The sequence below is a fragment of the Coregonus clupeaformis genome, chromosome 24, assembly GCF_020615455.1.
Source record: "Coregonus clupeaformis isolate EN_2021a chromosome 24, ASM2061545v1, whole genome shotgun sequence".
Classification (NCBI taxonomy): domain Eukaryota; kingdom Metazoa; phylum Chordata; class Actinopteri; order Salmoniformes; family Salmonidae; genus Coregonus; species Coregonus clupeaformis.
This window is the reverse complement of record NC_059215.1, coordinates 34,793,987-34,819,611: the sequence shown is the minus strand read 5'-3', so window position 1 is coordinate 34,819,611 and position 25,625 is coordinate 34,793,987. Positions and strand designations below refer to the sequence as shown.

General features: G+C 43.8%; 1 protein-coding gene across 1 annotated transcript in view; it reads left to right on the top strand.

The window, feature by feature from the left end:
• The window catches only part of LOC121538247 (phosphatidylinositol 3,4,5-trisphosphate-dependent Rac exchanger 1 protein), a 119,835-nt gene that overhangs the window by 53,587 nt on the left and 40,623 nt on the right, over nucleotides 1-25,625 (top strand). Inside the window, exons 10-13 of the mRNA XM_041846094.2 lie at nucleotides 2,339-2,486; nucleotides 17,326-17,426; nucleotides 18,787-18,890; nucleotides 21,246-21,295. Coding sequence (XP_041702028.1) covers nucleotides 2,339-2,486; nucleotides 17,326-17,426; nucleotides 18,787-18,890; nucleotides 21,246-21,295 — 403 coding nt within the window. The remainder of the gene's footprint in view (nucleotides 1-2,338; nucleotides 2,487-17,325; nucleotides 17,427-18,786; nucleotides 18,891-21,245; nucleotides 21,296-25,625) is intronic.

Below are 25,625 nucleotides of genomic sequence, written 5' to 3'. Positions count from 1 at the left end.
CATGAATTGGCAGCTTGGGAGCAGGTTTCATGAACTGTGTAATTAATAGTGTGTTCAAATCGAGTCACACCCAAAACATCCTGTCACTGGAATAAAATGATATTTTTGTCCTCTTTAAAAAATAATGGCACTAAAATACCCCTTCTAGTTAAAATGTGCTATTTGCAGTAGTGTTTGACTACACATTGAAAACATGTATTTTGAGGAAGATGGGTTATTTGTTCAAAACGTCATTGTAAGCTGAGCACTCTTACTCGTCTTGTTTAATGACTTTGCCTCCACCCCCACCCCCCCCCCTTTTGACTTCAAAAGTGTCTCCACATGCGGAGTAAGGACACCTGTTCAGCACTGGCCACCTGTCTTTGTGTTTGTGTGCGCATTGGGGCGTGCCAATAAAGCTTGAAAGGCTTTTACTGACTTCTGTGGCTGTAGGCATGGTGACACCTGATAGCATTGGATGCAGAAATCACAACTGCTGTCCCCCCAAGCTGTAAATGTATGGAAAGGATTAAACTTAAACAGCGGAGGGTTTTGAACATCCAACCATACCTGTGTTCTAGCTGTTTACAACAACTGTAGCTTTAATATTTCAAATGTAGCAAATGAGCCTTCCACATGGACTTGTGCGACTGGTCACCTGATCCTGTGGCTAAAGTGAAGAAGTGGAGCTTTGCAGAGTACCAAGGGCCATGTTGGGTATTGGGTTACGGCAGGCGGAAATTGACCTGAGGCTAACAGATGCCAGATCAGTCACAGTGCAGCCAACCCCACACCACACCTCACACCCTAACCCCCCTCCCTGTACCCCCGAACTTGCCCACATCTGGAAGGCTTGACCATGGCCATTAGATCCTGACTACATCCCTTTCATCCCTGTTTCACTATTGATACCTAACCCATTGTTGAATCCCAATTTCCCACAGCACACCTCTTTTAAATGTCCCCTTGTTTTGCCATGGCACTGGCTTCAGTTGGACATTTTGGTTGTGGCCCCTTTTAAATACTCCCAAGACAGATCCATTATTTTTGCCCTGCCAGCTGGATGGGGCTGGTATCGTCTTAGCAGTGTTTTCGTGGAGGCTGAGTGGAAATGAGTGGGCTAACATGTTAGCCTGTTTGCCTGTGCCAGTGAGAGTGGGAAGAGGGGGCCTCTGGACTGGCTCTGACAGCTGGACCAGCAGCCCAGGGCCGGGGGCCCCTTGCACCAGGACCAGACCCCAGTCTGTTCAATGACTCTTTGTTTGAATCCACTCCAGCTGCTGTCAAGTGTAATCCAACCCCCCTCCATCAGCGGCACCAAGCTCTGGCACCCCCGCACATTTTGTTGGAATTGTCTTGAGTCCCACGGTTTAGCAGGACAGAGAGGCTGATGATGGAGCTCCAAAGTTCAGAGAGCCCAACAGTGGAGTTTAGCAGCTCACTGAACCCCACAGTGGAGTTTAGCCAGTCAGAGAGCCTCACAGTGGCGCTCCAAAGTTCAGTTAGCCCCACAGTGGAGTTAAGCTGCTCAGAGCCCCATGGTGGAGTTATGGTTTAGAAGCTGTATGAGCATGCTGGACCTTCAAAGGGCTCAACATCAACAGACTGTAGTTTTGAATTGTCTACACATATTTGTCATAATTGAACATATTTCTCACTCAAGGGTGTTGCAGCTTGGTAAACATAACTGCTGCTCTACACTAAAGATAAAGAACTCAGTGGCGTCATAGTACATTAGCAGGCGACACAGTACTTTGTTCTAGACCTGGACAGACTAACTTCTGGCTTTCCCTCCGTTGGAGGCGGCAGACACGAGCCGCCATGCTCCACTCCTCTCCTACCCCTGTACCGTGTCAGAAACCCCAACGGGGCCCTACAGGCAGGGCCATTGTGTCTTCTCACAGCCCTGTGACAGCCTCTTCCCCCCCGGGGGCTGAAACGCATAGATGTCTGAGGGCTGACTGGAGGAAATGGTGGTGTCCCTCAGGGCTCGGTGTTGGGCCCTCTTTTGTTTTTGTTGGCAATGTGAGACAATAGCTGCTGCTGCTGCTGCTGCCCCCCCCCATGCCAGCCAGAGTGCCAGACAACGGAACCAGCATGATGTCTTAGGCAGTGAGAGGAATGATCTGTAGTCTCTCTCTCTCTCTCACTCTCACTCTCACTCTCACTCTACACACACACACACACACACACACACACACACATTCTCGGACCACACAGTTTATCTTTACTCCTAGACTCACTGTTGGGTTAGAAATATACTAATAACCGTTTATAACAACTCAGGCTTTCGATAATGAACTTCATATGCAAAATGCTTTGGTGTCTGACCCCTTGAGTGTTTCTCTGTTGGTTGCAGGTCTGAAGCTGGGGATGGAGCGGGATGCCTACGTGATGATTGCTGAGAAGGGCGAGAAGCTCTACCACATGATGATGACCAAGAGCCGCCATCTGATCAAGGACCGGCGCCGGAAGCTGAGCATCGTTCCCAAGTGCTTCATGGGAAAGTGAGTTCTTCCATACTGAACAGTCCATTGCTTTTGTGCAGGCTAAGCTTCAAATCTCAAATGGTACAGTGGTTGGATGACAACAATAGGTGCTCAGTCGAGGGGGTGACCTTCGAACTGTCAACAAGGGTACTTTTAAGACATCTTCAAGGTACAAATACATGAAAAATGTGGGATTACTCCACTGAACCAAAACTTCTGCTGTTAATAGTGATCATATTATAAATACATTGATAATAACTTATCGTTTCACAATTACATTAAAGTCCCTACATACTGTAGATCTGAGGGAGGTGGATCACAACAGGGATGTTGTGTTGAGAAGGGCTCCATCCATTCTATCCATCCATTCCAACGAACCATTAATCACATTCACAAACTCATACTGACTAATTTCTGTTGCATATAATTACCGGCCACTGAGAAGTAGAGGAGGAATTGAATGGCCAGCAGGGTCCTGGCAGAATGCCTAATCTGCCCCTATCATTACATCTCTCCTGGCCTGCCATAATGATACCTACTGTAATCACCCCTGCATTTGGAGCGGCCTAAGTTGTTTCCCTTACACACCGTATCATCAAGCAGGCGCTTCCTGAGTCTGCCGGCATTTCCTCAACCATGTGCACACGTGCCCGTGCACATACACACACACACACTTAAGCATACCAAATGCACGCATTCACGCACACACACTACACACCACTTCCTAATACAATCAGTTTCCCAACCCCAGAACTGATGAGTGAGATGTCTAGGAGTTGTTTTCCATCCTATGTTGGGAGCCAAGAACTTTGTTGTCAGAGGCGATGGTTCTCAACCAACACATAGAGACCTTCCCTGTAACTGCTAGAGCATCATTAGAAAGACCTTTTAACAGCGAGCCACTGGACTAAGCAGCTCTTTTTTTCCTGTCCCCCCAGTCTTTCAATGCCATGAGTGAACAGTGAGGGCCTAGTTTGCCTGCAGTAATGCATTTTCCATTACGCCCCACAGCTCCACGCACACATTGTTTTGCGAGATTCCAAGCAGTAATTTAAATTCGTTATTATTTGGCACAATTTTTCGGGGTAAAAGAGGGTAAAACGGTGATGGTGATCATTGGGGCTTACATTATGGAGTCAGTCAGCATCCAAGGAAAATATTGAATGACTTTCTATAGAACTGTAAAACACAATGCAACCTGCAATGAAATGTCAGGGAGGTAAGATTCGATGGGCATTATAGGTGGGGCTGTTGCCATTTTGTCTTCAGCTTTCAGTATTATTTGAGATAACACTGACAGGTAGTGTAGGCTCCTGTATCCGATTTAGTAAAGGGTTAAAGTTCACTATCCCAACCGGGCAAAAATACACTGCTCAAAAAAATAAAGGGAACACTTAAACAACACATCCTAGATCTGAATGAATGAAATAATCGTATTAAATACTTTTTTCTTTACATAGTTGAATGTGCTGACAACAAAATCACACAAAAATGATCAATGGAAATCAAATGTATCAACCCATGGAGGTCTGGATTTGGAGTCACCCTCATAATTAAAGTGGAAACCCACACTACAGGCTGATCCAACTTTGATGTAATGTCCTTAAAACAAGTCAAAATGAGGCTCAGTAGTGTGTGTGGCCTCCACGTGCCTGTATGACCTCCCTACAACGCCTGGGCATGCTCCTGATGAGGTGTCTCCAGACTCTGTCACGTCTGTCACATGTGCTCAGTGTGAACCTGCTTTCATCTGTGAAGAGCACAGGGCGCCAGTGGCGAATTTGCCAATCTTGGTGTTCTCTGGCAAATGCCAAACATCTTGCACGGTGTTGGGCTGTAAGCACAACCCCCACCTGTGGACGTCGGGCCCTCATACCACCCTCATGGAGTCTGTTTCTGACCGTTTGAGCAGACACATGCACATTTGTGGCCTGCTGGAGGTCATTTTGCAGGGCTCTGGCAGTGCTCCTCCTGCTTCTCCTTGCACAAAGGCGGAGGTAGCAGTCCTGCTGCTGGGTTGTTGCCCTCCTACGGCCTCCTCCACGTCTCCTGATGTACTGGCCTGTCTCCTGGTAGCGCCTCCATGCTCTGGACACTACGCTGACAGACACAGCAAACCTTCTTGCCACAGCTCGCATTGATGTGCCATCCTGGATGAGCTGCACTACCTGAGCCACTTGTGTGGGTTGTAGACTCCGTCTCATGCTACCACTAGAGTGAAAGCACCGCCAGCATTCAAAAGTGAAAACATCAGCCAGGAAGCATAGGAACTGAGAAGTGGTCTGTGGTCACCACCTGCAGAACCACTTCTTTATTGGGGGTGTCTTGCTAATTGCCTATAATTTCCACCTGTTGTCTATTCCATTTGCACAACAGCATGTGAAATGTATTGTCAATCAGTGTTGCTTCCTAAGTGGACAGTTTGATTTCACAGAAGTGTGATTGACTTGGAGTTACATTGTGTTGTTTAAGTGTTCCCTTTATTTTTTTGAGCAGTGTACATTGAACCAAATGTATGGACGTTGGACATCAATGGAATTTTTGGTTGAAAACACAATAAGTGGTCAAAGTATACATTTTAACCTGTTTTCAACCACAAATCAATGAAAGGAATTCCCGTTTGTTGACAACTGAATTAAATATTAACCAAATATGGACGTTGATTTTATGTTACGTCAAGTTTTTGTCCCGGAGGGTAACTACTATCATATCGAAGACTTGCAACTCAATTAGGAAGGTGTTCTTAATGTTTTGTACACTCATTGGCTATCACAGCAGGCTTACTTGTTTTAAATTATCCTCACTTTCCAGCCACGCATTCCCTGAACAATGCAATTTATTTTACGCTGCATGTGTAAGCATAATCCCTAAAAACCAGGGGTGGAATGAAGAAAGGACTAAATGTGGCAGATTGTTTGAAACTAACTGGTTGCCGTTTATTTTTAATGTGCTAAACAGTTCAACAGTTTAGCTAGTGTCCTTTGCAGCCGCTCTGGAAAGTTAAACTTTTCCTCTGCATTGGAAAACACACACACTGTTCAGAAATCACATCCAGGGCTGGTTATAGGAGGGTGCTGGATTGGGCATTGCCCACCCTAAATATAATTTTGTCCACCCAATCAGAAATAATGGAACATATTTTAAATGGTAAAATAAATGCATGCTTATTTAAAATGTAAGCCATAAAGCTGAGGAGCAAGATGTTGTCCTTAATGTGACACTACTGAGGGCAAAAGGGGTGGGGTGCCACTCAATAGTAGGAAGGTGTCCTTAATGTTTTGTACACTCAGTGCCCTATTTCGAAAGGGGACCTACTTGACATTTTTACCTCAGGTCCCTTGTTCAAGAGGAAGCAAGCCTCTTGTTGACTCACTGATAACAATATTTCAAATAGCTAACTTGGATGACATCATTGTAGCACGCTGTAGAAAATGAATTAATGAAGCTTAAGTTTGCTAGCAGAACTTCAGATACAGACATGTGCACACACACACACACACACACACACACACACACACAAACAGCCTCTCTGTATTCTCATCATTAGCAGTGATTTACTCCTTGGTGTGACCGCTCCAGTGTCAAAATTAACCAGAACTCTTATGTAACACCCCACCTGGCCAGATGCACTTAAGTCTTCTGCCAATGTCAATCAGCAGCATGTCTCTTTGAAACACACACACGCAGTCGCGCACACACATACACACACACACACACACAGACACACACTTGAGGTGCACTATAGAGATCTGTCTGACAATCACCTCCACCTCCTGCACACACACCCCACCACCACCACCACCACCACTGACCTAAAAAAGCAGTACCACCATTCAGTAGGTCGTGAGTGACTCTTTTATTTATGGTAAAATATGCCCATTGGACAGACGCGCAGGTGGGAGCAGATGGCTCAAGGTGTCTGTGTTCTAGCATGAACACACACGAAACAGGGATCACACGTTTACTGCTTTCACAGTGATACCCACAAACACACACACACACACAATTTGACGTGAACCCGCGGGAATCACACTTTTATTCTGCTTTCACAGCAGGGCACACAAGCATGCTTACACACACACACACAGACAGACCGACACAGACAGACAGAGACTCACACTTGTTTTTCTATCCTCGTGGGGACCTAAAATGTATTTCCATTCAACATCTTATTTTCCCTAAACCCTAACCTTAACTCTAACCTTAACCACTAAACCTAGATGGAGCACAATATGGCACCGACAGACAGTCGCCCTGTTTCTAGCTCCTAGCCAACATTGTAGTATTTTTTTGTGTTATTTCTTATTATTATTTACGTTTCTTGTATTATTACCTACAGACGGAAATAACTTTTGGATATTAGATCGGCGGTCACTCACCAGAAATTCAAGCAGAAATTTGACTTCCCTGACCTAGATCCTTTGTTTGAACTTTCCGAGGCAGCTCTGTTCATCCCAGGGGCTGCACCAAAACGTTGACGCCGGAGAAGAAGGAGGTAGAAGGAGTGAGGCCCTAGTCAGACTCAAGCAGCGTGCATACCATCCACCGCTTCGGAGTATATTACTTGCTAATGTTCAGTCCCTGAACAATAAAATAGACAAGCTCAGGGCAAGGGTCTCTTTCCAGAGAGACAGCAGGAACTCTAACATACTCTGTTTTATGGAATCATGGCTCTCTCTGGATATATTGTCCCTGTCCATTCAGCCAGCGGGGTTCTCCGTTCATCGGGCAGAGAGGAAGAAAGAACTCTCCAGGAAAAAGAAAGGCGGAGGTGTATGTTTCATGATTAACAACTCATGGTGTGATTGTGTTAACGTATAGGAACTCAAGCCCTTTTGTTCTCCCGATCTGGAATATCTCACCATCAAATGCCGGCCACATTACCTCCCGAGATGATAATTTTATTAATTGTCATTGCCATGTACAGTGGGGACAAAAAGTATTTAGTCAGCCACCAATTGTGCAAGTTCTCCCACTTAAAAAGATGAGAGAGGCCTGTAATTTTCATCATAGGTACACGTCAACTATGACAGACAAATTGAGAAAAAGAAATCCAGAAAATTACATTGTAGGATTTTTAATGAATTTATTTGCAAATTATGGTGGAAAATAAGTATTTGGTCACCTACAAACAAGCAAGATTTCTGCCTCTCACAGACCTGTCACTTCTTCTTTAAGAGGCTCCTCTGTCCTCCACTCATTACCTGTATTAATGGCACCTGTTTGAACTTGTTATCAGTATAAAAGACACCTGTCCACAACCTCAAACAGTCACACTCCAAACTCCACTATGGCCAAGACCAAAGAGCTGTCAAAGGACACCAGAAACAAAATTGTAGACCTGCACCAGGCTGGGAAGACTGAATCTGCAATAGGTAAGCAGCTTGGTTTGAAGAAATCAACTGTGGGAGCAATTATTAGGAAATGGAAGACATACAAGACCACTGATAATCTCCCTCGATCTGGGGCTCCACGCAAGATCTCACCCCGTGGGGTCAAAATGATCACATGAACGGTGAGCAAAAATCCCAGAACCACACGGGGGAACCTAGTGGATGACCATCAGAGAGCTGGGACCAAAGTAACAAAGCCTACCATCAGTAACACACTACGCCGCCAGAGACTCAAATCCTGCAGTGCTAGATGTGTCCCGCTGCTTAAGCCAGTACATGTCCAGGCCCGTCTGAAGTTTGCTAGAGTGCATTTGGATGATCCAGAAGAGAATTGGGAGAATGTCATATGGTCAGATGAAACCAAAATAGAACTTTTTGGTAAAAACTCAACTCGTCGTGTTTGGAGGACAAAGAATGCTGAGTTGCATCCAAAGAACACCATACCTACTGTGAAGCATGGGGGTGGAAACATCATGCTTTGGGGCTGTTTTTCTGCAAAGGGACCAGGACGACTGATCCGTGTAAAGGAAAGAATGAATGGGGCCATGTATCGTGAGATTTTGAGTGAAAACCTCCTTCCATCAGCAAGGGCATTGAAGATGAAACGTGGCTGGGTCTTTCAGCATGACAATGATCCCAAACACACCGCCCGGGCAACGAAGGAGTGGCTTCGTAAGAAGCATTTCAAGGTCCTGGAGTGGCCTAGCCAGTCTCCAGATCTCAACCCCATAGAAAATCTTTGGAGGGAGTTGAAAGTCTGTGTTGCCCAGCGACAGCCCCAAAACATCACTGCTCTAGGGCCAAAATACCAGCAACAGTGTGTGAAAACCTTGTGAAGACTTACAGAAAACGTTTGACCTGTGTCATTGCCAACAAAGGGTATATAACAAAGTATTGAGAAACTTTTGTTATTGACCAAATACTTATTTTCCACCATAATTTGCAAATAAATTCATAAAAAATCCTACAATGTGATTTTCTGGATTTTTTTTCTCATTTTGTCTGTCATAGTTGACGTGTACCTATGATGAAAATTACAGGCCTCTCTCATCTTTTTAAGTGGGAGAACTTGCACAATTGGTGGCTGACTAAATACTTTTTTCCCCCACTGTATATTCCCCCCGAAGCTGACACTGCGATGGCTCTCAAGGAACTACACTGGACTACATGCAAACTGGAAAACACATATCCTGAGGCCGCATTTATTGTAGCTGGGGACTTTAATAAAGGAACTCTGAGGAAAACTCTACTGAAATTCTATCAACACATGTCCTGTGCTACATGCGAAACACTTACTCTGGATCATTGCTACTGTCCATTCCTGGATGGCTACAAGGCCCTCCCCCGCCCTCCCTTTGGCAAATCAGATCACGCCTCCATTCTACTTCTCCCCACCTATAGGCAGAAGCTTAAACAGGAAGCTCCCGTGGTAAGGACTATTTCAACGTTGGTCTGACCAATCAAAATCTATGCTTGAAGATTGTTTTGAACACGCAGACTTGGAAATGTTCTGGGTTGCCTCTGAGAATAGTATCAACGTATACACTGACTCTGTGACTGGGTTCATCAGGAAGTGCATAGAGGAGGTTGTTCCCACTGTAACGATTAGAACTTATCCAAACCAAAATCTGTGGATAGATGGCAGCATTCACGCAAAACTGAAAGTGGGAACCACCACATTTAACCATGGCAAGATGACTGGGAACATGGACGTGTACAAACAGACCAGCTACGACATCCGTAAGGCAATCCAAGAGGAAAAGAGCAGTACAGGGACAAACTGGAGTCGCAATTCAATGACTCAGGCACGAGACGTATGTGGCAGGGACTTCAGACAATCACGGATTATAAAGGGAAAGGCAGACACCTCACTCCCAGACGAGCTAAATACCTAGGCCCGCTTCGAGGAAAACAACGTAGAGCTGCTGATGTGGGCCCCCGACACTCATGAGGACTGTGTGCGCTCGTTCTCCGTGGCTGACGTGAGCAAGTCATTTAAACATGCTAATCCTCGCAAGGCTGCCGGCCCAGGCGCCATCCCAAACCGCGTCCTCCGAGCATGTGTAGACCAGCTAGCTGGAGCGTTTACGGACATATTCAATCTCTCTATATCGCAGTCTGTTGTTTATTCCTGTACCCAAGAAACTGACTATGACTATAGCCCCGTAGCACTCACTTCTGTCATTATGAAGTGCTTTGAGGCTAGTTAAGGACCATATCACCTCCACCTTACCTGACACCCTAGACCCAATACAATTTGCATATCGCCCCAACAGATCCACTGACGACGCAATCACCATTACACTGCCCTTTCCCACCTGGACAATAAAAATACATATGTAAGAATGCTGTTCCTCGACTACAGCTCAGCCTTCAACACCATAGTGCACTCCAAGCTCATCACTAAGTTCAGGGCCCTGGGTCTGAACCACTCCCTGTGCAACTGGGTCCTGGACTTCCTGACGGGCCAAACCCAAGAGGTGAAGGTAGGCAACAACTCCTCCGCCACACTGATCCTCAACACGGGGTCCACACAGGTGCATGTTCAGCCCCCTCCTATACTCCCTGTTCACCCATGACTGCATGGCCATGTCTCCAACTCAATCATCAAGTTTGCTGATGACACAACAGTGGTAGGCCTCATTACCAACAACGACGAGACAGCCTACAGGGAGGAGGTGAGAGCCCTAGCAGAGTGTTGCAAAGAAAATAATATCTCCCTCAATGTCAACAAAAACGAAGGAGCTGATTGTGGACTACAAGAGACAGCAGAGAGAGCCCCCCACCCACATCGACTGGGCTGCAATAGAAAGGGACAAAAGCTTCAAGTTCCTCGGCATGCACATCACTCACAACCTGAAATGGTCCCTTCACACAGACAGTGTGGTGAAGAAGGCGCAACAGCGCCTCTTCAACCTGAGGAGGCTGAAGAAATGTGTCTTGGCCCCTAAGACCCTCACAAGCATCCTGTCGGGCTGTATCACCGCCTGGTACGGCAATTGCACCGTCTGCAACCACAGAGAGTGGTGCGGTCAGCCCAACGCATCACCGGGGCCACACTGCCCTCCAGGACATCTACAGCACCCGGTGTCACAGGAAGGCCAAGAAGATCATCAAGGACCTCAGCTATCCAAGGCATGGCCTGTTCACCCGCTACCATCTAGAAGGCAGAGACAGTACAGGTGCATCAAAGCTGAGACCGAGAGACTGAGAAACCGCTTCTATCTCCAGGCCATCAGACTGTTAAACAGTCACCACTAGCCGGCCTCCGCCCAGTACCCTGCCCTGAACCTTAGAGACTGCTGCCCTATCTACATAGTCATTGAATAATGGTGACTTTAATCATGTTTACTTACTGTTTCACACACTTTATATGTGTATACTGTATTCAAGTCATGGCTCATCCTATATAACTTATTTTTTTATTTGTCTTGATTATGTGTGTATTTTTATAATTTTTTTATTGCTGGGTATTACTGCACTGTTGAAGCTAGAAACACAAGCATTTCGCTGCACCTGCGATAACATCTGCAAATCTGTGTACGTGACCAATGAACGTTGATTTTGATTTGATAACCCGAATTGTAACCCTAAACCTAACACCGAAGGACAGAAAAACAAGACCACACAAACATTGCATGAACACAAGCATACATACATTTTGGCATTGACACACACAGAAATCACACATTTGGCCTGCTTTCGCAGGAATGCTCATGAACACACACACATTTATTATGAAAATAAATGCACAGGAATCACACATTTAGGCTGATTTCGCAGCAGAGCACACGAGCAAACACCTAGGTCGTCCCATGAAATTGTGCACCAATATTGTGCCCTTTTAATATAGACTACATGGAGAATTCAATAAATCAGATTTGTAATATCAATAAAGACTTGCTTAAGTGCCAAAATGCTGCATTTTGACATGTCCCTCCACATGACTTAACCCCATACTTAAGCCCATTGTTTCTCCATGTTTTCACCATCATTGTGAAGCCCTTGTTATTTTGTTGCTTTGACAGTCTTTTCTGATGATGATTTCTGATGATTATTATTATTATTATTATTTAGTGATTCAGTTTTAGGTAAAAAATATATAACTTTCCCTCATTTAAGGTCAACCCTGTTACGTGAACTGAACTCTCATTTTAACATTGTGAAAACTATTCCTTATTTTTTGATTTTTTTTAAGAAACATGATGTACTGAACAATAATATAAACGCAATATGTAAAGTCTTGGTCCCATGTTTCATGAGCTGAAATAAAAGATCCCAGAAATGTTCCATACGCACAAAAAGCTTATTTCTCTCAAATTTTGTGCACATTTGTTTACATCCCTGTTAGTGAGCCTTTCTGCTTTGCCTAGATAATCCATCCACCTGACAGGTGTGGCATATCAATAAAGGTATTGTCACACAACACTATGCCACAGATGTCTCCAGTTTTGAGAGAGTGTAATTGGCATGCTGACCGCAGGAATGGCCAACAGAACTGTTTCCAGATAATTTAATATTCATTTCTCTACCATAAGCCGCCTCCAACGTCGTTTTAGAGAATTTGGCAGTACATTCAACCGGCCTCACAACTGCAGACCATGTGTAACCACGCCAGCCCAGGACCTCCACATCCGTCTTTGTCTGAGGAGGGGGGTGCTGAGGAGTATTTCCGTCTGTAATAAAGTGTGGGGAAAAACTCGTTCCGATTGGCTGGGCCTGGCTCTCCAGTGGGTGGGCCTGGCTCCCAAGTGGGTGGGTCTATGCCCTATTCAAAAAAGAACCATCGCGCTCTCCCAGAAGCTTGGGTGGTGCATAAAACCCATGAATTCAGACAAACAAAAAGGTGTAATGGGTTCGCACTCAAAAAGATGTTGCATAAAGCTTACTTCATTATTCAATGTTTTTAATTATTTTCATTGCATCAGGGATAGCGTACACAGACATTTCGGCATTACAGCCTTCAGTGTGTAGGTACAATTTTCTTTTAATTCAAAACAGCATTTGTAAAGAACAACAAATGAGCAGCAGGTGCTTCTAATCAGGGTTGCCACTCATCTGCGAATCAGGGATGTGGCTTTTCTGGTCTACCTGTATACAAATTAATCACAAAGAAATACAGAATTCTAGGGTAAGGGAGCAGGCATGAAGGGCAACTCACTGTGCCCTCCCAGGCCCACCCATGGCTGCACCCCTACCCAGTCATGAAATCCATAGATTAGGGCCTAATGAATTTATTTCAATTGACTGATTTCCTTCTATGAACTGTAGCTCAGTAAAATATTTGAAATTGTTGCATGTTGCGTTTATATTTTTCTTCAGTATACATCTAATAGTCCAATCATATTTGAAAAGTAGGTGAGCTGGTTCTACTCTTTTTGGCCATATTCTGGTGTTTTGTGGTGGGAAAACTGAGTGGGTCTATCATAACATGGCAACCCTGTTACCCATAGACAAGCTAGAAATGTTTTAACTAAAACTGAGTGGGTCTATCATAACATGGCAACCCTGTTACCCATAGACAAGCTAGAAATGTTTTAACAATTACATGTTTTTTGTGAAGCTTGCATTCAAATGCCCCTCGCTGTTGCACACAACAAGCTTCCATTTCCCCTGTCACAAGGGGATTCATGGCTGATTTTTAAGATGAAATCGTCAACCCTGTTATGGTCCACCCTGTTACTTAATTTGTCATTTAATAGGCACTTACTATAGTCATTTATTTTATTTCACCTCTTGATGGGAAAACGTTTTTTATTAAGTTGATAATGTGCTCTTTATGACAATGTATTGTTTGGGGGGTGAAATCAAACGGGTTTTTTTTCTCACCAAGTTAAACGTCTCAAAAGGCACTGAATTGGTGGACGACCCACACACACACTCACACACACATGCACGCACACACACACATTTAGCATGGACACACACATAGGAATCACACATTTAACCTGCTTTCGCAGGAACGCTCACTCACACACACATACACACACATTCACACAATCAGACACATGCTCACATTCACTGTTCATCTTTCTCCAGGGAATTGATTTTGCTCAGTGGCGTGGAAGATTGAGCAGGGGGAAGTGTAATTTTCTCCTCTCCAAACATTTGTCCAACACTTGGTGTCTGAAGAGGGAGAACACACTTTGAGGAGAGAAAATGTGTATTTATGTGAGAAAGCTTCTGTATGAATGGTGCCACACAAGCCATGAATTGGCACTTCTTGGAGCGAGTAATGAAAGAGATGGATAAAGAGAGAAAGAGGGGGTTTAAGGCTGGTGGGAGAGAGGACAAGGGGAGCAAGGGAGAAGGAGCAGAAGGATAGAAAGGGGTAGGACATGTGGGATAGGGGATGAAGAGAGAGAGGAGTGAAAAGGAGGGGAGAAAAGGCACAAGTAGCTTTGGGAGAGCTTATGTTACAAATGACTTTAAAGGGCTACCCTACAGAGACGGACCCTACAGAGCGTAGCACAATGCCGTTTTTTGTCACAAAGGGTGCGCTCCTTGTAGTGCGCTCCAACATTCTATGTATTCCCGTGCCACATGAAAGTAGTAATGCGTATCATTCCTTGCGTAGCAATGGAGTGTAGCAGTTGTGTGTAGGCAATGAAGCTCGCTTGGTTCCTTGATCTGATCTATAGGCTATGCATCAAAGTAACCTATTTTGCATTGATAAATAAATATAATCTCAGCATATGCTCAAACAGTAAACCAAACAACATTGTAGCCTTATTAGAATCACCCCCAAAATGTATTTTGTTTAAAAGTAATAACTGTTGATTCCAGGCTATTGGTAAAAACAGCTGCGAGATATGTGCTTTTTCTCTGTGACCAAAACATGATGACATTCTATTTTTATCTGATATGGGAGTGAATACTTTGAAACAGCATATAAAATTGGGATAATGTTGTAGGTTACACCGGCAAGTATAAGAATATTTGCCAGGGCATATTATTTCATTATAAATCTGATTATTTCACATGGTGATGTGGGAAGCTAAAATGCTAGCTAGCTTGTGTGGCTACCCAATATGCACGGGGTCCATTGTTGTAAGATTCCATCGTCCCCATAGTGACGAATGACGTTGTTTTGATAGCTACGTCACAGATAGAACAATGAGCTAGATGTTTCACCGGATGTATAAATCTGAAGCATCCAGTTGGCATTTCCACTCTCCACCAAATATGGTAATGAGAGGAAGCCCAGCGGCCGGGAGTGGGAGAAGATGGAGCGAGATGGATTTTGGCAACATTGAGACACACTCACATGTCTTTTTTTATTCGTGAGAATACTGGGTGAACAGATTAACTAAATGAAGCTTTTCTTTTTTTGTTGTTGCCTTTTTTAACCAATAACTAAAGTCACGTTTTTTATTTGAAAAAATAGTATGCCAAGATATTAGACCTGTGTGGTGTGAGTTCGTTTCCTGCTGGGGCCACATACTGTTTACTAAAAATGTATGTGTTCACTTTCGATGGAAAATCTTCTAAATGGCATATGCTCTCTCTCTCTATCTCTCTATCTATCTATATTACTGAACAAAAATTTTAACGCAACATGCAACAATTTCAAAGATTTTACTGAGTTACAGTTCATATGAGGAAATCATATCAGTCAATTGAAATACATTTATTAGGCCCTAATCTATGGGTTTCACATGACTGGGAATACAGATATGCATCTTTTGGTCACAGATACCTTTAAAAAAAAAAAAGACCTTACAATGGGCCTCAGGATCTCGACATGGTATTTCTGTGCATTCAAATTGCCATCGATAAAATGCAATTGTGTTCGTTGTCCGTAGCTTATCAAATCAAATTTTATTGGTCACATACATATATTTAGCAGATGTTATTGCGGGTGTAGCGAAATGCTTGTGTTCCTAGCTCCAACAGTGCAGTAGTATCTAACAATTCCCAACAATACACACAAATCTAAAAGTAAAAGAATGGAATTAAGAAATATATAAATATTAGGACGAGCAATGTCGGAGTGGCAATGACTAAAATACAGTAGAATAGAATACAGTATATACATATGAAATGAGGAAAGCAGTATGTAAACATGATTAAAGTCACTAGTGTTCCATTATTAAAGTGACCAGTGATTCCATGTCTATGTACATGGGGCAGCAGCCTCTAAGGTGCAGGGCCGAGTAACTGGGTGGTAGCCGGCTAGTGATGGCTATTTAACAGTCTGATGGCCTTGAGATAAAAGCTGTTTTTCAGTCTCTCAGTCCCAGCTTTGATGCACCTGTACTGACCTCACCTTCTGGATGGTAGCGGGGTGAACAGGCCGTGGCTCGGGTGGTTGATGTCCTTGATGATCTTTTTGGCCTTCCTGTGACATTGGGTGCTGTAGGTGTCCTGGAGGGCAGGCAGTGTGCTCCCGGTGATGCGTTGGGCAGACCGCACCATAACTGCACCGCCACCATGGGGCACTCTGTTCACAACGTTGACATCAGCAAACCGCTCGCCCACACGACACCATACACGTGGTCTGCGGTTGTGAGGCTGGTTGGACGTACTGCCAAATTCTCTAAAATGACGTTGAAGGCGGCTTATGGTAGAGAAATTAATGTTACATTCTCTGGCAACAGCTCTGTTGGACATTCCTGCAGTCAGCATGCCAATTGCACACTCCCTCAAAACTTGAGACATCTGTCGCATTGTTGTGTGACAAAACTGCACATTTTAGAGTGGCCTTTTATTGTCCTCAGAAAAAGGTGTACCTGTGTAATGATCATGCTGTTTAATCAACTTCTTGAAATGTCACACCTGTCAGGTGGATGGATTATCTTGGCAAAGGAGAAATGCTCATTAACAGGGATGTAGAGAAATTTCTGCACAAAAGAAGAGAGAAAATAAGTAAAAAATAAAAATTGTTTAGTTTTTACCCCTTTTTCGTGAAATCCAATTGGTAGTTAGTCTTGTCCCATTTCTGCAACTCCAGTACGGACTCGGGAGAGGCGAAGGTCGAGAGCCATGCCTCCTCCGAAACATGACCCTGCCAAGCCGCACTGCTTCTTGACACACTGCTCGCTTAACCCGGAAGTCAGCCGCACCAATGTGTCGGAGGAAACACCGTACAACTGGTGTCCGAAGTCAGCGTGTATGCGCCCAGCCTACCACAAGGAGTCGCTATAGCGCGATGGGACAAGGACATCCCGGCTGGCCAAACCCTCCCTTAACCCGGACAACTGTGCGCCGCCTCATGGGTCTCCCGGTCGCGGCCAGCTGCGACACAGCCCGGGATCGAACCCAGGTCTGTAGTGATGCCTCTAGCACTGCGATGCAGTGCCTTAGACCGCTGTGCCACTCGGGAGGCCAGAAATAAGCTTTTTGTGCATATGGAACATTTCTGGGATCTTTTATTTCAGCTCATGAAACATGGGACCAAAACTTTACATGTTGCGTTTATATTTGTGTTCACTATATATATATTATTGTCTGTGTCCCCACAGTGAGTTTGTGTCATGGCTGATAGATAGTGGAGAGATCAGCAAGCCAGACGAGGGGGTCAACCTGGGTCAAGCTTTGCTTGAGAACGGCATCATCCACCACGGTAAGAGAACAGTCTCTGTCTTTTCTGGCAGTCCCTTCATATCTTTCTGGCATTATTTCTGGCTTTCTCCCTCTATCTCTGTCTCTGTACCTGTCTCTCTCTCGCTCTCTCCCTCTATCTCTCTCTCTCTGGTTCTCTTTTTCTCTCTCTCTTTCTCCCTCTCTCTTTGTCTTTGTCCCTTGCTCGCTCTCTCTCTCTCTCTCTCTCTCTCTCTCTCTCTCTCTCTCTCTCTCTCTCTCTCCCTCTCCCTCCTACTGTCTTTCTATATGCCTCATTATTTGCACTTCATGGGTGTAATCCTTGGCATTAGCCAGGTCGCAGTTGTAAATGAGAACTTGTTCTCAACTGGCTTACCTGGTTAAATAAAGGTTAATAAAAAATTTTATATATATTAGATCTTCAGTCTCATACTTTTTTCACACTCCTTCTTACTAATTTTCACGTTCTCGCATTCACAATATCTCTTATTGAGTCTCATTGTAATCAGGCTATTCACACTCTCTATTTGACTCCTTTTCTTTCTGTTACTCTTCTCAGCTCTTACTCCTCTCTTCTATTGTTTCCATCTGTCTATCCAAGAAGAAAAAAGAGAAATGTTTTATAAATAGTGGCGCTATTTCAAAACCTTTTCCCCAAGTTTCCATCAGCAGACTTGGTATAGAGGGTGGTAACAGTCAAGGGTTTACCGATTGGAATTAGCATTGAAAACAGAAAAGAATAGACACACACACACACAAAGATAAATAATGTATGAATGGCGCTGACAGAGAATCACTGCGTCTAAGGCAATAACAGACTTGAACTTTGAAAGCCGTCTCGCGCCGAAACTGAGAGACACCCTCATGTTTCTGACACTGTCTACGGTGGCCCAGTAGGCCCACAGACAACACTGACTGGATTAGGGGGGTTGTAGGATAGCGGAGGCCACTGATGGTGATGGCTTTGGCCTCCGGGGGACAGGGCTGTCACCCATTAGGCACTGACCTTAAGGGGGGAGGCAATGGGGGACGGATGATGGTGACTGAGATTCAGTGTGACAGCAGAGGGTGGCAGGGAAAGGAGGCAGGAGAGAGACATATTTTGGTCATTGGTAGCTCTGTGTGTGTGTCGAGTCTCAGCATCCAATTTCCCCCTGTGTTTTCCCCTTTGGACTCAACGGGTCTTCCCTTGCACTGGCTCAATGGATGTTCTGTAAGTGTTTATCTATACTCAACAGCAACCCTACTGGTTAAATGAAGTGTGATAGTGATGAACGTTTAACTATTGCACCAATCAGTTGTTGACATCCCCCCCTTCTCTCTCTCTCTCTCTCTCTCTCCCTCTCCCACACACTTTCTTTCTGTCTTTCTTGACGTTTCAGTGTCGGACAAGCACCAGTTCAAGAATGAGCAGGTGCTGTACCGTTTCCGCTATGATGACGGCACCTATAAGGCCAGGAGCGAGATGGAGGACATCATGTCAAAGGTATCTATCTACAGTGCCTTCAAAAGTATTCATACCCCTTGACTTATTCCACATTTTGTTGTTGCAGCCTGAATTCAAAATGGCTTAAATCGATTTTTTTGAACCTATCTCCACACAATACCCCATAATGATAGTGAAAACATGTTTTTAGAAATGTTTGCAAATGTATTGAAAATGAAATACAGAAATATCAAAACTACATAAATAAGTATTCACAGCACTGAGTGATTACAGCTGTGAGTCTTTTGCCCATTATTATTTTCTAAATTCTTCAAGCTCTGTCAAATTGGTTGTTGATCATTGCTAGACAACCATTTTCAGGTCTTCCTATAGATTTTCAAGTATATTTAACTCAAAACTGTAACTCTGCCACTCAGGAACATTCACTGTCTTCTTTGTAAGCAACTAGTGTAGATTTGTCCTTGTGTTTTAGGTTATTGTCCTACTGAAAGGTGAATTAATCTCCCAGTGTCTGGTGGAAAGCAGACTGAACCAGGTTTTCCTCTAGGAATTTGCCTGTGCTTATCTCCATTCCGTATCTTTTTTATCCTGAAAATCTCCCCAGTCCTTAACGATTACAAGCATACCCATAACATGGTGCAGCCACCACTATGCTTGAAAATATGGACAGTGTGTTGTATTGGATTTGCCCCAAACATAACACTTTGCATTCAGGATAAAAAGTTAATTGCTTTGCCACATTTTTTGCAGTATTACTTTGGTGCCTTGTTGCAAACAGGATGCATGTTTTGCAATATAAGTGCCTTCTTTTCACTCTGTCAATTAGGTTAACATTGTGGAGTAACTACAATGCTATTGATCTATCCTCAGTTTTCTCCTATCACAGCCATTAAACTCTGTGTAACACGATTTAGTCACCATTGGCCTCATGGTGAAATCCCTGAGCTGTTTCCTTCCTCTCCGGCAACTGAGTTAGGAAGGGCGCCTGTATCTTTGTAGTTACTGGGTGTATGAATACACCATCCAAAGTGTAATTAATAACTTCACCGTGCTCAAAGGGATATTCAGTGTCTGTTCTTTTTGTTTTTTTACCAATCTACCAATAGGTGTACTTCTTTGCAAGGCATTGGAAAACCTCGCTGGTCTTTGTGGTGAATTGAAATTCACTGCTCGACTGAGGGACCTTACAGATAATTGTATGTGTGGGGTACAGAGATGAGGTAGTCATTCAAAAATCATGTTAAACACTATTATTGCCCACACGTATGTGACTTGTTAAGCACATTTTTACTCCTGAATGTATTTAGGCTTGCCATAACAAAGGGGTTGAATACTTATTGACTCAAGACATTTCAGCTTTTCATTTTTAATGAATTTGTAAACATTTCTTAAACATATTTCCACTTTGACATTATGGGGTGTTGTGTGTAGGCCAGCGACAAAAACATCTCAATTTCATCCATTTTAAATGCAGGCTGTAATACAACAAAATGTGGAAAAAGTCAAGGGCTGTGAATACTTTCTGAAGGCACTGTATATATGAGGGTTGAGGTCAATTCCACTTCAATTCAGGAGGAAAACTTTGGAATCCTGAATTATCTCATTTTAAATGGAATTGACTCCAACCCTGTTATATATCAAGATGAAAAATAGCAATAGTGCACTTAGAATGTTAGCACCAAAGCCATAGATGTAGAGAAATCTGCAAAGTCGTTCTGGGATGTAGGCAAGAGATCAGAGCTTAGTGATACTTTTGATGTCTGAACACATCTGACTGACTCAAAAAATGTTGTATGAACTATCACTTTAAAGGGGCAATCTGCAATTCGAAAAACAACAAAGCTGTCATCCCACCACTTAATTTGGTAAACAGCTAAGGGATGGGGCTAAAGAAATGTTACCACTTTCAAATTTATAGATAGCGCTATGGATGCAAGGACTGACCATTCTTGGTAGATTTATCCAAAACCATGTTTTGAAGCTAAACAGTGTTTGTTTACAATTACATTATTTACAAACAATGGAGTAAAACACTTATATTTTGGGTTATGATGATAAAGTAAGACAGTTGAACTAAACTTTTTAGGCATTCATAAGTTATATTATTCAAGAATCAATGGCTATATATTTTTTATTTAAAAGTCCAAATATGTATGTACTAAATGCGGATTACCCCTTTTAAGAAGTCAACTTCCGCCAGGTGTCTCTACATACTACAGCACTGCTTCTGCTTTTGAACTCTCCGGGTTAATCCTAACTGCCTCTTAAGTAAAATGTTCACATAGTCGTGCATTGATGTCAATGGGAGACTAAGGAAAAATTTGCCCCTGAGTTTGAGGCTTTCCTGTTGAGGATACAGTGAATCAAAACTCATTCTCTCTCTTCTTCCCGTAGGGTGTGAGGCTCTACTGTCGCCTGCACAGCCTGTTCACCCCTGTCGTCAAGTAGGTATCCCCCCCCCATTTTCTCCTCTTCGCCTACTCTTCCCCCATTTCTTCCTCCCCCTTCTGTCCAGGTGCATGCATATTCATACAGGATTCACATTCAGCCCACACCGCCATCTATGAATGACTGAACAAACATGAGCGCTGCTGCCATTTACACCTATCCCTCCCCATGCCTAATCTGGCAACCATCCCCATCTCGTTCTGCTCTGCTGCTGTGGGTTAATGTGTTAGCATTCAGCTTGGAGTTGCCAGTTTGATGTTTCGTAGACAGTTCTGAGAGGGCGGCTGTCAAATGTAAGCAAACCTAAACGTCGGCCTTGCTGAGTCAGACAAATGTATTTAACATTAATTTTGTTGAAGTACAAAATAAGCACGCATGCCCAACTCACACGCTCATTTACTCTCCCGTCAACCTCCCTTGACAAACAAAGCACTCCATCAATCTTCATTTTCCCCCACAAGTCACCTTCACCAGTAGCACTAAAATGGGAGAGTGGACGTCAAGCAAATCAAGATACACACACACACAGTGCCACCGCCTTTCCCTTTTGCTCTGGGGCACTGATTGGTGTCCCCAGGGTGTCCTGTCAACTAAGACAAAACATCAGGGGTTTGGAAAAAATCACACTGATAAAAATATGTTGGTATGCCTCTGTCTCATTATGTAACACTGTTTGGTATTTGCAGTGCAGTTTTGTGATTACCAGTCTGCCAGTTCTGAATGCCTATCGTTAAGATTTTAGTTTTCCATTGCAAAACATTTTGCTACAGTGTGACCGACTGAACAGGACCCTGCAGCTGTATGGTCCTAATAGGACCTGTGAGTGACAAGGCACCTCACTCTCATTTAATATATCATTTGGGTCAATCTGTCATCATTCATACAGTAGGGCAGTAAAGATACACCCTGTACTTATACACCACAGTGAGATTTACAGGCAAACACAATGTCAACGTTCTCCAAAAGTTCCGCCGTTCACGTGACAACCAGTCAAACAACCAATTTATTTTCAGAGCTTCCTGATTCGCTTATCTGCTTCATCTACAAGAAGAGCCTAGTTTAGATGGTAGTTGCCACTAACTACAGATTTATGTGACAATAAAGCAATCTTTATTTCTCTACCCCATATCCTAACCTTAACCATTAGGGGGATAAAGAAATACCTGACCCTAAATCAGTGTCTAGGGAGCAACTTTTACCTTCTCCTATGCAATTCAAGTTCAGACCAACTCAAAAGAAAGGTCACTGGCAGTACACCCACTGACTGAGCTTTCACACAACACTTGTGTGTCAACAACACAACATGTGCTGTATGTATTGGACATAGAATTAAAAAGGTCCTACCGGACATTATTCATCACAGTCAGACAGGATTCTTAAAAGAAAGATATATTGGAGACATTAGACAACTACTAGAAATAATTGAAAACTATGAAAATGCAAGGAAAACAGGTATAATTGTTATAGCATATTTTGAAAAATGTAAAATAAATAAAAAATGGTTACTTCTCAGAGAAAGCCTTCGATACAGTACGTCTAGAATCTTTAAGTGCCTGGATTTTTTCAACTTTGGATAATCTCATAAGATGGGTAAAAGTCATGTAAAACAATACTATGTAAAAATAAATAAAAACCGTTACTTCTGAGAACTTTGAATTGTCAAGAGGCGTGAAACAAGTGGCGCAGTGGTCTAGCTGTGCCACTAGAGATCCTGGTTCGAATCCAGGCTCTGTCGTAGCCGGCCGCGACCGGGAGACCCATGGGGCGGCACACAATTGGCCCAGGGTAGGGGAGGGAATGGCCGGCAGGGATGTAGCTCAGTTGGTAGAGCATGGCGTTTGCAACGCCAGGGTTGTGGGTTCGATTCCCACGGGGGGCCAGTATGAAAAATAAAAAAATAATGTATGCACTCACTAACTGTAAGTCGCTCTGGATAAGAGCGTCTGCTAAATGACTAAAATTTTAATGTAAACAAGGTTGCCCTCTGTCACCATACGTATTTATTATGGCCATTGAACTGTTAGCAATACAAATCTAATGATAACATTAAGGGGCCAAAAATGTATGGAGTACAGGGAAAAGTATCAATGTATGCCGATGATTCAAGTTTTTATTTGAGTCCTACATTTTCAACCTTGAAGGTCCTTATTGGGGACCTGGATAAATTCTCTAGTTTCTCTGGACTAAAACCCAACTACTAGAGTTAGGGTTAGGGTTAGGTTTAGGGTTAGATTGGGTCTCTAAAGGATACACATTTCTATGTGGTCTCCCGATTTTAAATGGGTGGATGGTGAAGTTGATGTGCTTGGTGTACATATCCAGGAAAAGTTTAGTGATCTTGCAACTATTAACTTCGATTGAAAACATATCAAAATAGATAGGATCTTGAAACCATGGAGAGGAAAACAATTGTCCATCTAGTGTAAAGTTACACTGATTAATTATCTAGTGATATTGCAGATTACATATTTATTAATGGCTCTACCCACTCCAGGAGAATCCTTTTTTCAAGTCATGCGAGGAAAAAAATAATGTATTTTATTTGGAATGGCAAACCAGTTCAAGTTAAACGGGCATATTTATATAACGGACATGAGTTTGGAGGGTTAAAACTATTAAATATGAAGGCATCAAACCTCTCTCTTAAAGCCTCCATTATACTTAGTGTACTGTATACGTGAGTGAAAGTAGCTGTAAGTAACAGTAGAAGATTTATTGTTGTCCGTTAGTTTACTCCAGTCAGGGGAGGGTTGTAGGGTTGAAAAAAATATTGGGATTAGAATTTATGCAAACAATTAGTTTGAAAGAACCGAATACAACAGGAGTAGACATTACCGCGAAATGCTTACTTACAGCCCTTAAACAACAATGCATTTATTTTTTAATAAAAAAGTAAAATAAAACAACAACAAAAAAGAGCAGAAGTAAAATAAAATAACAGTAGGGAGGCTATATACAGGGGAGTACCGGTGCAGAGTCAATGTGCGGGGGCACCGGCGAGTTGAGGTAGTTGAGGTGATATGTACATGTGGGTAGAGTTAAAGTGACTATGCATAAATAATTAACAGAGTAGCAGCAGCGTAAAAAGATGGGGTGGGGGTGGGCGGGCAGTGTAAATAGTCCGGGTAGCCATGATTAGCTTATGGCTTGGGGGTAGAAGCTGTTGAGAAGCCTTTTGGACCTAGACTTGGCGCTCCAGTACCGCTTGCCGTGCGGTAGCAGAGAGAACAGTCTATGACTAGGGTGGCTGGAGTCTTTGACAATTTTGAGGGCCTTCCTCTGACACCGCCTGGTATAGAGGTCCTGGATGGCAGGAAGCTTGGCCCCAGTGATGTACTGGGCCATACGCACTACCCTCTGTAGTGCCTTGCGGTCGGAGGCCGAGCAGTTGCCATACCAGGCGGTGATGCAACCAGTCAGGATGCTCTCGATGGTGCAGCTGTAGAACTCTTTGAGGATTTGAGGACCCATGCCAAATCTTTTCAGTCTCCTGAGGGGGAATAGGCTTTGTCGTGCCCTCTTCACGACTGTCTTGGTGTGTTTGGACCATGATAGTTTGTTGGTGATGTGGACACCAAGGAACTTGAAGCTCTCAACCTGTTCCACTACAGCCCCGTCGATGAGAATGGGGGCGTGCTCAGTCCTCTTTTTTTTCCTGTAGTCCACAATCATCTCCTTTGTCTTGGTCACGTTGAGGGAGAGGTTGTTATCCTGGCACCACACGGCCAGGTCTCTGACCTCCTCCCTATAGGCTGTCTCATCGTTGTCTGTGATTAGGCCTACCACTGTTGTCATCGGCAAACTTAATGATGGTGTTGGAGTCGTGCCTGGCCTTGCAGTCATGGGTGAACAGGGAGTACAGGAGGGGACTGAGCACGCACCCCTGAGGGGCCCCCGTGTTGAGGATAAGCGTGGCAGATGTGTTGTTACCTACCCTTACCACCTGGGGGTGGCCCGTCAGGAAGTCCAGGATCCAGTTACAGGGGAGGTGTTTAGTCCCAGGATCCTTATCTTAGTGATGAGCTTTGAGGGCACTATGGTGTTGAACGCTGAGCTGTAGTCAATGAATAGCATTCTCACATAGGTGTTTCTCTTGTCCAGGTGGGAAAGGGCAGTGTGGAGTGTAATAGAGATTGCATCATCTGTGGATCTGTTGGGGCGGTATGCAAATTGGAGTGTGTCTAGGGTTTCTGGGATAATGGTGTTGATGTGAGCCTTGACCAGCCTTTCAAAGCACTTCATGGCTACAGACGTCAGTGCTAAGTGTCGGTAGTCATTTAGCCAGGTTATCTTAATGTCGTTGGGCACAGGGACTATGGTGGTCTG